Source organism: Lissotriton helveticus, chromosome 2_1 (genome assembly GCF_964261635.1).
Source record: "Lissotriton helveticus chromosome 2_1, aLisHel1.1, whole genome shotgun sequence".
In the NCBI taxonomy this organism is placed as follows: Eukaryota; Metazoa; Chordata; class Amphibia; order Caudata; family Salamandridae; genus Lissotriton; species Lissotriton helveticus.
Window position 1 is genome coordinate 908,610,849 of NC_136059.1, and position 15,900 is coordinate 908,626,748.

Sequence of the window (15,900 nt, forward strand, 5' to 3'; positions counted from 1 at the left end):
TGTCTGCTATTAATGTAGTGAACAGAGGGCGGGCTCCCGGTTTAGATGGCGTCCCTGCCGATATTTTTATAAATGATAAGGAGCGATGGTGTAAATACATTTATTTACTTATTAATTTCATCGCAAAGGGAGCAGAGGTCCCGGCTTCATGGAGAGGAGCAGTGATCATCCCTGTGTTTAAAAAGGGTGATCGTGCACAGCCAGGTAATTATAGGCCAATAAGCCTTATAGACACTGTGCAAAAAACAATCGGTCGTGTGGTCGTAAATAGGCTCCTTGATTGGGCAGAGGACAATAATATCTTATCACCCTACCAAGCAGGATTTCGAAGGGCAACAAGTACGGTGGACCAAGTGTTTCGCTTTAAATTGCTACAATGGAAGGCCGTGGTGCTGGGTGGAGGCAGTCTTTATGCGGCTTTTGTCGATTTGAGGGCCGCCTTCGACCTGGTGCCGCGGGCCAAATTGTGGCAAGTTCTACAGAACCTGGGGGTCCCTGAGGAATTACTGACCTTGATAATGCGCCTCCATGAGTCCACTTTCGCTAAAATCCAGTGGGGTGGCTATGGTATGGTCACAGCTGACTTCCCTGTCGAGCGAGGGGTTCGACAAGGGTGTTCAATGGCTCCTACTTAGTTTACCTTGTTTATAAATGGTGTTGTTCCACGTATGGTACCCGCTTCAGTAGATGCTCCCTCCCTTTCAGGTCTAAAAATCCCTATACTAATGTTTGCGGATGACACACTCATTCTATCTAAAAACCCTAGTGGCTTGCAGCGTGCTCTGAAAATTGTTGAAAATTTCTGTGGGGAACACGGACTAGAGGTGAACACAACTAAAACTAAACTCATAATCTTCAGGCCGCACCGCAGTTTTAAGACAAAAATTGTTATGAGTGGTCGGCCTCTTGAGGTAGTAAATTCATTTACTTATCTGGGTATCCATATTGCAGACAATAATCGGTGGTGCAAGCATATAAACATCGCTACACTGAGACAAACAATTAGCGGGTGCTATTAATAAAGAACACAGGAAGCCCTTGACTAAACCTGTTAAGCCAGCTTTGCTGGTCTATGAAGCAAAGGCAATCGGGTCTGCTCTTTATGGAGCGGAGATGTGGGGCTTTGAAAATTTGAATTCCTTGCAAACCTCGAAGAACAGGTTTTTAAGGCTACTCACTGGCACACCGAAAAGTACTCCACTATTGCCTCTAAGATATGATCTTGGTAGGAAACAAATTAAGAACTTGGCCAGCTTGCAGCCTATCTTGTATTGGCGTAGACTTTGGACCACTCCCGAGCTTATGCACTATGCGAAGGTTTTATTGATGTCATAAAGGCAGATATCTTTCACAAAATTAGCTGGCTCAATTCTCTGAAAGCAATATTATATGAGCTTGGGCTAAGTGCTATATGGTTAGATCCAGCAGGTGCAGTATTTCCCACCAAGCGTGCTCTAAAAAATATCTTTTGGGAAAATGTTGCTAACAGGAGCCTGAGCCGATCCAGCAATGGGTCTATGTCTGTGGGTTTTCTTGAGGCTAAACTATACCCCGCTTTAGAATCGTATTGGGACATTATCTCAAAACCAGGTGACAGAAAGCTCTTATTCCAACTGAGAGCTGGAGCCCTCCCACTAAAATCATTGACTGTTAAATGGGGTGTAGGGGGGAATGACACCTGCCCAGCCTGTGATATGGGAAAGGAAACAGTTGGTAACTTTTTGTTTCCTTGTAAAGCCTACAGTGCTCCAAGGCGTGTATGGTTAGCACCTATGTGCAGGAACCTTGGGACCACATGTAGTTCTATTGCACTCCGCATTATATGTTCAAGCTCAACTACATGGATAGTAATAGCACAGCTAAATATACTGGTTGGGCATGGGCGATCAGGCAGAGATTGCTAGTTGGTTAACTATTCTCTGTCGGCAAAACTTGTTTTTAAGATCTTGTTACCATCGTTTTTAAATCATCAATGTTTTGCATTACGATAGAGACTGCTAGTTACTTAACTATTCTCTGTTTGTACTATTTGTCTTCAAGATTATTGTCACCACTGCTTTTTAGATTGACAATGTTTTTATAACTTCGTAACTTTTTAAATGTATTAATCTCTTTTTAATTACTTAACAAATATTGTGAGAAATTTTATAATTATGTGTCCTTTATGAATTCAATAGTGCAGTGTCATTATTATTATTATTGACTGTAAATTTAATTCAATTTTAATATTTTGTGTATATCTTGCTTTTATGAGTAATTACTCGAATAAAGCACTATTTGACTTGACTTGTTACCTGAGCCCAAGCGTTGCTTGTTAAACATATGGGAACCAAATTACCTTACACGTACAGGGCAAAGTTGGGTTACAATAGGTATGATGGTGGCCAAGAGGAATATAGCGCAAAGGTGGGGAAGAGCAGAAACACCTACTTTAACAGCATGGGGTAACAACATGGACGCAGCCATGGTAGGAGAGAGGGCGGTGTTCAGTAGCAGGGGTTGCCCAAGGAAATGGACAAAAATCTGGGGGGGCATGGAACAAGTACAGGGGAAATATTTGTGAACCGCCCTCAGACCGCGATGACAGTAGTACGGATTCAGAAGGAGACTGAGGACCCCGGAATAACTGGAAAGGTTTGCTCTCCAATGTTGTAAAGATGTACACTTGTGAAACTGTAATAATTGAAAATGTCAATGATGGTAAGACACAATGCTCAGCTATATGTTTATGCTTGAAACGGATGCAGTGTGCTAACAGACAAAATCGAATAAAAATGTTTATAAAAAAAAATAACAAAAATCCGCCACAGGAAGAAAAAGTTACAGATGAAAATGTAGACACAAATATTTTAAACTCAATTTCAATATTTCTTTATTTCAACTTACTTTTTATAGGAAAACCTTGAAGGATCTATACAAATGACCCCTTGCTGAGCTCAGAATTTCGTCTATTTTTCAGAAATGCTTATCAGGATCTACCATGGGTTACATACCCGTTTCGTACCACAAACTGGAGCAAGGTTAAAAGCACAAAAAGTAGCAAAAATTGACTATCTCCTAGTAAGATGCCAAAATTAGTTTGAAAAATGTGGTTTTCTGAATCAAGTCTGCCTGTTCCTGAAAGCTGGTAAAAGGGGGATTTAAGCACCACAAACCTTTTGTTGATGTAATTTGCAGGAAAAAAACAGACTTCTTCTTATGCAGAGGTTTTTTCGTTCCCCCCCAAAAAAACTACATTTAGCCATAGTTTAGCTAATTTCTCAGTTCCCTCCAAAGGAATCTACAAACCCTGGTAGCTTTAGAATCCCCTGGATTTAAAAACAAGCATTGGCATAGCCAGTAGGTCTCGCCTTTGGGACCTTATAAGTGTTTAGCCATGCAACAGTTGTTGTTGCACCAAAGATATTGTGCTACATAACTAAATACTTTAAAGGTCCCAAAAGCAAGACCTATTGGCTATCCCAGTGCCTGTTTACTAAGTAGACTGCAGAGAGATGCTTAATTTCCGTGCTTGCACTGGGGCCCACAGCACCTCTGCTGGGTCACGAGGAGAGACCCTCTGCCAAATGAAAGAATTAGTCTACGGCGACGAGGGGGGGAGGGGGGATTATGTTGAAGCAGGAGATGCTCACTTCCTGTGTGGAAGCCCGCTGAGTGCTTAGGAAGCAGGGGGCAAATTTCACTGCACACGTGAAAAGTCACCAAAAGTAACACAAAGTAGCATTCAGCGCTGCACTGTGGTATGGTGCAATAGTGTGTGCGCCGCGCTATGCAACCTCAAAGTGCAGCAGAAAACTGAAAGAGAGCGAAGTGCCCCATCTATGTGCACAGGGTGCTGTCCCCTCTCGCCCTTTCACGCAACGGAACAGAACAACTTCGGTTGCTGCGTTGAGTAAAATAACAGTACATTTCCCCCCCGAGGTGTCTTGAAACGAGGTGCGCCCGGCGTGGCGGAAGGAACTGCATGGGAGCTCCTATATTGAGGGAGGCTCTTATCCACCTTGTGATAAGCCAGCAGGGTCACCCAGAAGGATGCAGGCTCTCTGGGGTTAGTGCCTCTTCGGGGGCACACGGAGTAGGAGTGAGCGCCAGACTTCTGGAGTAAGTTGCGGGTTTAGGGGACCCCATTCCCCAAACAACTGAGTGCGGCAGGAGAAGGGGCTCTTCTGCAACCACAGAAGAATTGAAGGCAGAATGAAAAATATGGAGCGCAAGATATGGCACGGGAGGATAACAAGAGAACGGGGCTGAACAGAAAGGGGGAGGGTTAAAAGAAAGGCGCAACTGCACAGGGAAAGTAAATTGTATAAAGGAGGGGAGAGTAACTGTATGAAAGGAGGGCTGGTGGCCTTATGCCTTTAAGGGGCTATGTAAGGAGAACAGAGCATCTTGCGGGTAACTGCAAGAGTTGTGCCCCCAGGCAGAAAACTGAGACTGGGGCGGAGAGTAAGAAAGACAGAAGAAAGTAAGCTCCAGAGGTGAGGAAAGAGGGGAAGAAAGACAGGAGACAAGAGCAGAACCGCAAGTCGATACAAGAGATAGGTTCACCAGGGACTTACCTTTCCGCAGATTAGGAGCATGATCTTCTGTCCGCAGCATAGGAAGAGAGGAAAGTGGGGCAGAGGAGGCGGGGTGGGGGGGGGTTAGGGGTGGGAGGAGGAGAAAGGCATGTTGAACGAGGGAGGAGCTGGGATGAAGGCAGACGCAGCCATGCAGCTGCCTCTGGTTAAATGCTGGCGCTGGGAAGCATCTGCTCTCGCAGCGTGGGGCGCGAGCCCCCTTACCCTGCGCCCTGCTGAGCACTCATTAGTACCCCGGAAGCGGCAGTGCAGAACACGCAGCGAGAGGGCATGAGGGGGAGGGGCAGACACCCCTTCCAAAATAAAGCGTCAGGGTGCTTCACTCTCAAAGCTACTCACTGTGAGAGGTGTTGAAAAAGAATCAGTGAAATTCCCTGAGGAAAAGCAAGTACAACCTTACAGTTAAGAGCGATGCAGAGATTTAATATATTATCTTTCATAAAAGAGTGCATTATAAACTACTGTTAACAGTCATTGACTAAACACTTCAGTTGTCTCCAAAATGGAACAAGAACAACTGGATGGAGTGATCGAAACACATTTTGTTTAAACGCCCCACTAGACGTGTGCAAGTGGCGTCCCTATAAATCACCAAATATAAACATTTAAATGGGAAAATTAAATTTAATGCATGTGGCAAAACTTGAAAATAGTGGGAAATAAATCTGCAATGTGGTGCTGCCCTCTTGTGGACATACAGAAGAACTGGGCACCGAAAGCTGAAGGAAACAAGCGCTGAAAGACAAGAGCGGCCCTGCTGCCGCGAAAGTTAAAGTCTTGCATGTACAGCATTTACCTTACGGGACCGAGCAGTGGCAAGCGCGATAATTGCTAACAGAAAGCACCACTGCTCGCTCCCGTAAGGGAAATGCCAAACATGCACGAGTACTAATAGAAAACAGTGCAAAACATGCACGAGTTTCAACAAAAGCCCGGAGTGATTCCAAGAGGTCACTCTAAAGCAGCGCTGCGTAGGCGAGACCTAAAAAAGGACGTAAATGTGGAGCTGATACGTTATGTGGAAGAAATATTATGGAGCACTAAGCGCAAACTACCCGAAATAACCAAAAAAGGACTCCGCACTAGAGGGGATAAGGCCCAGCAGCGAGGGGCTGCGTATCAAAAGATCGGTGAGCACACAATAATGGCGACAAACCCAGCCGCCTGCTAGCAAGGCTAGTTCCACCCAGCTCTGCAGACTCCACCCCCCCTACCCCCTCGCTAGCCATTTCAATCCCATCATGGGGCAGCCCTCATCCAACAAGCCATCAGCTCCGCCTTTCACGTATATTGTAGCTCACTTTACGCACCCCCACCATCCATGTCACATATTTTGTGCGACTGATTTGTCGCCGACATTCCTCTCCCCCGCTTTTCTCAAGGGCCTGTTCAGTGGGAAGGTCTCAGGAATGGATGGCTTGCCAGGCAAGCTATCTGCCCAATTTTCTCGTACCATGGCTCCCAAATTACACTCATTCTATCAAGCTACATACACATCAGGTTCTCTCCCCCAACACTTAATGCTGCACTCATTCCCACTTTGTTGAATCCACACAACAACCCGAAGGACCTAGCACTATCCATCTTAAACAACGATCACAAGATCCTCACTAAAATCATGGACCTTACTTCTGGTATTACCGAATATAACTCATGAAGACCAGGCGTGCTTTGTTCAGGACTGCAACACCTCTCTAAACCTCCTCCATCATTGGGACAACAAGGATGAATCTGCAGTTCAATTCCCCGATGCATTCTTCGTTGCTCTTGACTTACAGAAAGCTTTTGATTCCTTGCACTGAGATTATATGCACAGAGTGCTGCAACTTTTTGACATAGGCACCCGCAGGAGGAAGTGGATTCAAATACTGCATACCACTCCCACGTCCCTTGTGAAAACTTGGTGGCCCGTGTCCAGAGGCACCAGACAGAGCTGCCTCTTTAAGAGATAATATTCGCCATGGCAATGTAGCCTTTAGCGGCCCGCCTCCATCTTCACAGAGCCGAATGGGGGATACCAATAAGAAGACAGACCTATGCGATATCATTATCTGCTGATATCCTGTTGCAAACCTGGGATGCGAATATTGACTTATCCATCATTGCACACGTGTTTTTTGATTTTGCTACTCTTTCATGTCATCAGGTGAACTGGGCTAAATCTTGTACTTTTTCTCGTCAACAAACCTGGATCCGAGGCTGCAAGTTGAAATGGTCACATTCAGATATCTAGGATTCAACATTTAACACTCCCCCGCAAATGTGCACAATCGTAACATGGGTAAAGTGATGGAAGCTTTCCGATCTCAAATAACTTTATGGGCCTATTTACCTCTTACAGTAATTGGGAGGATGACTTTAGTGAAAATGGTGGTCCTCCCTCATCTCCTTTATTTTACTAACCTTCTCCTCATCATCCCTCACTCCTTTTTTAAACAACTTGATTCTTTCCGGATAGCCTTTCTTTGGGGCCTTGGGCGACGCAGAGTAGATATCGCTGATTTGAAACTCCCTGCTGAGGCAGGTGGACTTGCCCTTCCGAGCTTTTGAACGCTACTACCTGGCAACACAGCTGCAGTGGTTGGCCCGTTGGCTTTCTTGATGCTCTCTTCAGAGGCTGGGCTGTCTAGGGCTGACTTTCAAGACGATTGCTACATTACCTTCCGTCCCCCTGCACTCATTTTAACTCCCAGGCTACAGACTTACTCTGTACTGCAATGTCCTGTTTGACTATGAATGAACAGGTTGACCAACACGCAGACCCCCTTTACCCACCCCATCCTTCTGGTAGGTCTACCGACCAAAACAGGTCGTTTGAGACGGGGACACTTACGATCTTGGTATACCGCTGGACTTTCCACAGTTGGCGATTTTATTCCTTAATGGTGAAATGAACGACCTTCCTACATTGGTAGTAAGGAGTATAATCCTCCACACAGGCAATTTCTTACCTATGAACACAATAAACAATCCCTCTACAATCTATTCTGCACCCGCCATGAACTACTCCAGACAGGAGGTTTACCAAACTCTCCATGAGGAAGGTACATAGGAGTAAGCTTATCAGGTGGTTCTATAGGAGATCTTTGTAACAGATCAATAACTCCTGAGCTCCTCTGCAAATGTTATGAAAACAGACTTAGCAAATACTTTTCATGACTCGGACTGACTTACAATATTGGAATATCCCCAATAAGAATCCAAAGGGGCCCGCTTCAAATAGATTCAATTTAATATTCTTAACAGTGCCTATCTTACACCAGCCTGGTTCCTCTGCGGGATGTCGCCTACGTTCTCTCCTCGATGCAGACTTCTTCACATGCTGTGGACCTGTTCCCTGCTCCAGACTTACTGGTCCACGGTACTACAAACACTAACCACCACAATTGGCGTCTCCATGACAAACGCGCCTGACTGGGTGCTCCTGGGTCTTCTCCCTCACCCTAGAGATACCCGCGGTTAAGTTCCTGGACCTTGCCCTGATCCTGGTTAAGCGATCAATCCCAAAGTACTGCAAACAAACTTGTGCCCCCATACTATAGATGCTTGGGTTCTTTCGCTGGTCACATCGGTCCATGCTGAGAGCACACTGTTACATAGGAAGGAACAAAAGAAAATATTTCATATCCCAAGCCCGGGACATTGCTCCTCGAGCATTTTAAGGGCACCATCAAAGATGATATTCATCCGCTGTGAATTGCCCTCAGCATACATGTACACCTAAACTACTCATCCTATAATATAGCAACTGTTAATGGACACCAAAGATATAAACATAGGAATAGGATACTGAGGAGAGCTCCTTTGTTCACCAACTTAATAGCTTTAGGAAGAAATGTTTAACACCAGCAGCAATTTGCTTATGACATATCAGGCATCAGGGGTGAGGGTGGAATGGTTATTAGTTGGGATTTTAAGTTTAAAGAATAAAATAGTACATGTAACTGTTATGAGAACATTAACACACCTTGTTCTCAGGAATTTAACTTAATTGAACAAGGATAATCCCGCAGTATAAAACAGCTAAACATATATATGTGATTCAGGCTCATGTACATCAATAAGAACTATTCGAGAACAAAAAAAGAAAATTGCACACCCTACTCACGTTTTGACAGGCTTTTTCATTTTTGCTCCTGTATAACCAAGGCCCGGCCTCCCATGAAAAGCAACCATCATTTCTTTATTCAATTTCTATTTAGGAAAAATCAAGAAAATGTTGAAACAAATATTTCCATATAAAAAGCATACCAAGTTACATAAAATACCACTGATTTCTCATCCAAACACTGGTTTCATATTTTGGAAAACAAATTCTAATGATATCCTCGGTATGCAGTGCCATCTTTCAGAGAAGAAGTACTGACTAAAAAGTACTAACAGATGGATATGAAAATAAATGCACAGCATATCATTCCAAAAACTACGTAAAACGTGCTTTCCTTTTTGAAGGCCTGTGCTATCAGTCGCGATAACAAACAGCCTGAGGACTTAAATGAAAGAATTCATGACGTTAAACCCACAGGAAAAAAAAAGCTAATGTGATGGATGTAAATACTTGAATTGATGTTAGCCTTTGGTAATTTTTCTGGGTTATCATTTTCTTTTTGTTAAGCTGAGCTGCTACAACAGCCTGGGACAACGGATATGCAATAAAGTCTGCCCCTTGCTCCTCACCCCACCCACACCTTAAAAAGGTACAGAGCTTCCCAAAATGCTAGGCCACATTTCCTCTGAATGGAAACAATCTCAATCTCTGGCATATTTTGCCTGTAACTTGTGCCGCAGGAAGTCACGCTGTACGGCAATGATGAGCCCATGCTAGGCCAATCTATATGAGGAGTGGATCTTCCCTGAAAGGGAAGAGCCAAACATGACTTTCGTATTTGTCGGGCCCTGTCTGAAATAATAGACTTAGTCAATTTAATTCAAGCATTTCATCATTACATTGCGTTCCAGAAATCACATATCTAAAAATAAGTTTCTGTAGTACCTAATGCCACATGCTTTTATAAACTGAATAGTGGTTCTGCCAAGAGAGAAACAATTACTTTGAAACTAAGTTTGACCTGATTAATTGGGACAACCAGTCAATGATCCACAATAATTTAGTACTTAAAACAAATAACAAGATAGATGAAACTGAAACTGCGTGCAAAATATGAATGATATGTTTGAAAGTCGTATATTGTGTATGCTGATGCATACATCAATATTGAAAAACACAACACAGATTACCGACAGAGAACTACATACATATATATGTGCTAGATACATTACATAACAACTAACATAATCCAAAGCCTGTAGAACCACTGACAGTAGTAACACACATAAAAGATGGAAACTTGATAGGGCGTCCGTATAACCCAATAGTACATATTCAAACATATGCCCTTATTCTTTGGCATATAAATGTCTGATTTGGAATGAAGCACCTATTCTTTTTGTCAATGTTTCAACCCCCAAATGTCAGGTGCTATTGCAAAACATCCCTTTGGGGCCTTTCTCAGGACTATGAACATAGTGTTGAACAGCCTGTTTAAGAATGCTTCTTGGTAAATGTCAGGCAGATAGGATCACACACACACTTTCATCTCATTTACATCAATGCCTTAAAAAACAAAAATGACCTTTCTGTCTGAATCTGAATATACTGATGAGCCAATAGGTGCTTCCTAAGTGGCAAATGAACTCTTAGTAATATATATATATATATATATATATATATATATATATATATATATATATATATATATATATATATCGTGTATTAAAAGAGAAGGCCGCCACCCTGCTCAATCATCGGTGATGGCGTCAACTACCAGGAGCCGTTGATCCTTCCTGGCATGTTCTAAGCAATTAAATTCTTCGGAGTGCTGCAAAGTTAGTCTCGCTCGGTGGCGTGTCCCTACTACAACACGCGCCTGATCGAGATTGCAGCACACAGTGTACCGGGTGGCGGCCTTCTCTTTTGATACGAGATACATATATTACTAAGAATTTATTTGCCACTTAGGTAGCATCTATTGGCTCCTCAGTATATTCGGAATCAGACAGAAAGGTCACATTTGTTTTGAAGGCATTGATTGAAGGGAGACGAAAGTGCGTGATCCTATCTGCCCAACATTTACCGAAAGCATTCTTAAACAGACTGTTCAACACTATGTGCATAGTCCTGAGGAACGCCACACGGTGATGTTTTGTAATAACACTCGACATTTGGGGGTCAAAATGTTGACGCAAAGAATAGGCGCTCCATTCCAAACCAGACATAGGCATGCCAAAGAATAAGAGAATATGTTTGAATATGTACAATTAGGTTATACGGATGCCCTATCAAGTTTCCATCTTTTATGTGTGTTGCTACAGTCAATTGTCCTACAGTCTTTGGATTATGATAGTTATGTAATGTATCTGGCACATATAAATGTATGCATTTCTCTATGATGTTAATCAGTCTTGTGGTTTTAAATATTGATATGTATCCTCCTACACGATATATGACTTTCACATTTGGGCACTCACAATGTCAGTCTCATCTGTCTTGTCATTTTTGGTCAGTACTAAATTATTGTGGATCATTGACTGGTCGTCCTAATTAACCAGGGCAAACTTAGTTTCAAAGTAATAGTTTCACTCTTGGCAGAACCACTGTTTTGTATACTGTCATAATTTCCCAGGTTCTGCAAGATACTGGGATACCCCATTGGTATTAATGGTTTAATAAACTGAAGGCAAAACTTCAATAAACTGAAGGCAAAACATTTTTTTACCTTACCTTTTTCAAGGCTGGCTGTCCATAAGACTTGTCATTCCCGGACACAAAGGATTCATGAACTAAAAGTTAAATGATAAAGACTCATAGTTACAAAACAATTACAGGCAGTTGTAAAGTTTCTAATCTATGAGCCATCATACAATTATATGTGTGAATTAATGTTACATCCTGATGGTTTATTACTTTACATCCATTGGTCCACATACACTGGAAAATACATACCTATGAAGGCAACACACATTACAATCACACAATGACTTAAAGACCATGGGCTGGAGAGGTAATCTAGTCACAGGCTAGAAAGACTGACCTGTTATCAGATCTCTTTTGTATTCCTTTAGCATCTGAAGCCTGGGATAATGGTTTTGTTTTTCTACTCATAAGGTTTTTGTAGTAGATCAAATGGCAGTTATAAGCTGCTTTTCAGTCTTAAGGCCTGTTTCAACCTATTGGAAGCAGAAATATATGCTGCTCAATTTGTAGCAGAATACGTCCTGGGCAAAGAAACTCACCAGAAGCCTGCCTCCGGTGCGTCCAATGTTGGGGTTTCCGCATAACAAGGCTGCCTAGTCTTGATTCCACATCATGCTTCTTTTACCCATCACCACTACTTTCTGCCTTTGTGACCGTTTTCCCATCTTTTGCTTCTTCCTGCTTTCCCATTTTTCTGTCTTTGTCTCGCTTGTTATTGTTTAGGTCTGATAATGAAAAATAAGCACTGGTACCCAAAAATGGGTGTCGGTGGGTTCCACCTTGAACCACCGGCTCAAATTAAGCACTGGCCATACCATCTTGAGCAAGACATGTTTTAATGTAGAATACATTTTTTAAAGGAATACGTGATCTGCCTGTAAGTGCAGCAAAGGACCAAAGGCATTGTGGAGCTTGAAACAGAATCAACAGAATACTTTGAACAAAGAGAAGCAAACTAGCGAAGATTTTAGAGCCCTATTGATGCTGCCTTAATTGGGTCATCTGCTAAGGAGTCAAAAAAGAGATTGCTCCAAAGCTCAGGACCAAAATCGGAAAAGGCTTGACCCCACAAAGAGCATACTTAAAAAAAAGAAATAGAGAACAAAAGTACTGTCTCAATGCAGGGAGTAGGAAGGAGAATGATACTGAAGTGTTGAGTGGATACAAATCGGCCTTCCCCATAAAAAACAACAGAAAAAACACACCCTCCCTGACCTGAATCAGCAGCACTAACAGAAGACAATGAACCCTTTTCACCAGTTGTACTGCTGTCCCCACAGGGAGCCCCAGGTAACATATGTTTCTATAGTCTAAACAAGGAAAGAATCCCTGCTCCAACCACTGGGACTTGGAGCTGCAGAGAATAAAAGGTAAGATCAACAGTTTCCCCTGATAGAAGCGCAAGGAAACAGAGTTCACCTGTTCCACAACAGACCAATTGTCAAACAGCAAATTTATTTCTTCACCTTGGAGCCATTTTGCTAAGCTAAAAAAAGTGTTTTATTTTTTATGCCTCTGTATGGACATGGTAAAGGGTGCGTACCCCTGCCCTGAGTGCCCAACTATACTGATGTCTGGATCCCTAAATACTAGATTTTGTTGTAATTGGCAAACATGGGTCTTGCGAGTGTGCTATGACATGTCGCACTGATTGTGGCCTTGTTGGACTGGGAGGGGTGCCCAAAGCTCTACCCTCATAGTGGTGGAAGGATACTGCCTTCATCAGGAGCTAAGCAGCAAAAGAGCGTTGGTGGCAGTATTCTGTGTAGTGACCAGTAAGATTGAACAGGTCCTCCTTAACATGTGTCACTGGAGAGAAGCCTACCAGCTAACTCCTTTTTAAAGTTCCACTGAAGTGTGCTTAACTAACCCTTAGCCTACATTACTTTGGTGAAAAGGGCTTTGCAGGAGTGGTATCTGTGCTGGGTGTATGACTGGGAAGGATACAATAAAAGGATAAGGCAGCACTGCGCAGTGAACTGGATGTATGTTTGCCTATCAGTGTTAGAATACTTGAAGGATGTAGTGATGTACAGTGCCCGGAGGATAAATGCATGTGCTGGGTGTATTTCTACCCGTGAGTGGTACAATGCATGAAGGAGTCAGTGTGTGCACTTTAAATGCATATGCTGGATCAATGTGAGCCTAGGAGTGATACAGTACATGGAGGATACAGTACTGGGCAGTGTGAGTGTATACATGCACTGGGTGTATGTGTGTCTGTGGATAGTACAAATACATGGAGGGCCAGGGATTCCATTTTGGGAAACCCAGGCCAGTGTGGTGAAAAAATGGAGAGGAGGTAGAGAAATCACCCCTTGACAGATTTTAAATTGCTGCATATCTGTAAGCTGAGTGGGGCACGCACAGGAGAGTGGAGAGCCAGGCTTCTCCTGTACACTTCAAAGGGTGCTCTTTGATTCAGTGAAAGGTCACAAGGAAGGGGCCTAGGCACATCTCAGTAAGGAGATGGGGCTGATAAGAGAATCATAAAGAGTAGGACTGGGAGCTCTGGGCAAACATTTTCATTCACATATCACTGTGGCTGACATCTTGGTGTGAACCTTAGGCATTCCCATGGTCTGTGTTGTGGGATTATCAGCTTTTAAGGCACTCCTGCCTGCTTTTCAAGAGAATGGGAGAGCAGAGGAGTGGAAACTTCACTAGAGGCATAACCCAAACATTAACCATCAAAGAAACTGACTCTAAATCAATTAGTACTTGCAAATGGACCACAAGAAGGGGAGTTTGAGACCCCAAAACATTGTCATGTACCAAACAGCCAGATGGGCTGTGTGAGGAGGGGAAGGTCTGCAAGTCTTCTGCCTGTGACCAGGAGTGGGGGCCACTGTCTACTAGCCTCCCAGTCTCCCAGCTTGGTGAGTGGACATCACCCAGGGAATTCAATGCCCTGGAGTCTGGAGCACAAGTACCTGCCTGCTTGCCAAGACCAGTGTGCCCTGTGAGGTAGAAGAGAGCCTTAGATGGAGCAAGGTCTAGTGTACTCCCTGCGCGAGGTGTGAAGAAATAGCTGCTGCACCGACCGGGTCATTGCCTTTGTGCAGGACAGAGTCAACGATTATTGTATACCAGAAGAGGGCACCATGAATGGTGCTGTGTTGCGCGGATTGGGGTGGAGCCCATGATTAGCACGGAATCAGCGACCTCATTTGCCTGGAAAGGCAACCGTAAAGGATTTAACCATACCGGATGGGCTCAAGCCCGAATTATGTCAGATATGGTGAGCCCATATGCCAGTGGAACTCACAGGAAGCATCAAGAACTGCATCCTGATCTGTTGCCGTCTGCCAGAGAAGTGAGGATACCTTGAGTACATTTCTGCACCATCACCCGTTTGAGGGACTAAAGACAGGCTTGTCGTAACCACCCTCACCAGGAGAGGAAGTGGACTGATACCACACACGAGGAGAGGCAGAGAGACTCTGGTAATTTCTGGAGCGCAACCATGAGTGATACACTTTGCACCCCATATAGCCCATTTACCTGTCAGCTGCAGCCTGTGAGTGCCCGCATTTTTATGAAGGAAGAGGGGTCCCAGACAGCCAGACACTTATTCATACGTTGATTATACCAACAGTATTCAGAAAGAAAAATTTCAACATATAAATCAGTGGTTACGTTGAATTTATTTCACAATGTAACCCAGTGAACCGATAAATGGTTCAAGCAAATAGTAAAAAGTTCATTTGCAATTCATAAGCATTTTCGTGCCCACAAAGAAAAGGGGTAGGAAGTGAGGTGAGGGATGGAAGTGAAAAAAGTGACAAAATACATCAATACTCAATTATACATCATTGAATAAAGATTCTTACACATATATATACACCGGTCTCCTGAATTCGGAGCCACGTACAAAGGAGCGTATCACAATCCAAAGTCAAAAAAGACAGTATCTCCTATATAGGGCTGTGTGAATCATATATAACCAAAGGAGTACATATCAAGAAAAAACGTCTACGTTTCGACCCTGAGCGGTAGGTTGAATAGCCCTTACAGGCGGGTCTTCATCAGGACATTGGAGAGGTGGGCAGACCTCCTAGGGTGAAAAGAAAATAAAGATACTACTTAATAGGGTAGTGATTCCCCGAATACCTCTGCGTGTGTGGTCCGCAGGGCAATACATTAAAAATACAGTGATCTTAAGAGGACTATCATATTTACAAAAGCTATTACCTTAGGAAGGGGAGGTGCGAAGCAGTAGCCTTCAAAATAGGTCGTTACCACAGCCAGGTATTCTAAACGAAAAAATACGAACCCCAGGATTTAATACCAAGCATTACAAGAAAAATCAGTCAAGACATGTTGTGCCACAAAAGCGGGAGGGAGATAGTACCTTCAGTCCCTTGTAAATCGTCACGTGCGATGTCAAATAGAATTAATCTGCATCACTAGAGAAAATAAGTAAAAACTAAGTAAGAAACCGGTGGCCTCAGTAGGCATTCACATAGATTGGTATTATCCAAAAGACATTAAGTTTTGAAATACCCGAGGTAGAGGGGATCGTTTACCTTGTCAAAACAAATTACCGGCGTGGTCTCTAGGCAG

At 43.4% G+C, this 15,900-nt stretch overlaps 1 protein-coding gene across 1 annotated transcript in view; it reads right to left on the bottom strand.

The window, feature by feature from the left end:
- The window catches only part of LOC144818325 (uncharacterized), a 557,334-nt gene that overhangs the window by 123,129 nt on the left and 418,305 nt on the right, over positions 1-15,900 (bottom strand). Inside the window, exons 8-9 of the mRNA XM_078675638.1 lie at positions 11,362-11,420; positions 8,689-8,774 (exon numbers count right to left, since the gene is read on the bottom strand). Coding sequence (XP_078531764.1) covers positions 8,689-8,774; positions 11,362-11,420 — 145 coding nt within the window. The remainder of the gene's footprint in view (positions 1-8,688; positions 8,775-11,361; positions 11,421-15,900) is intronic.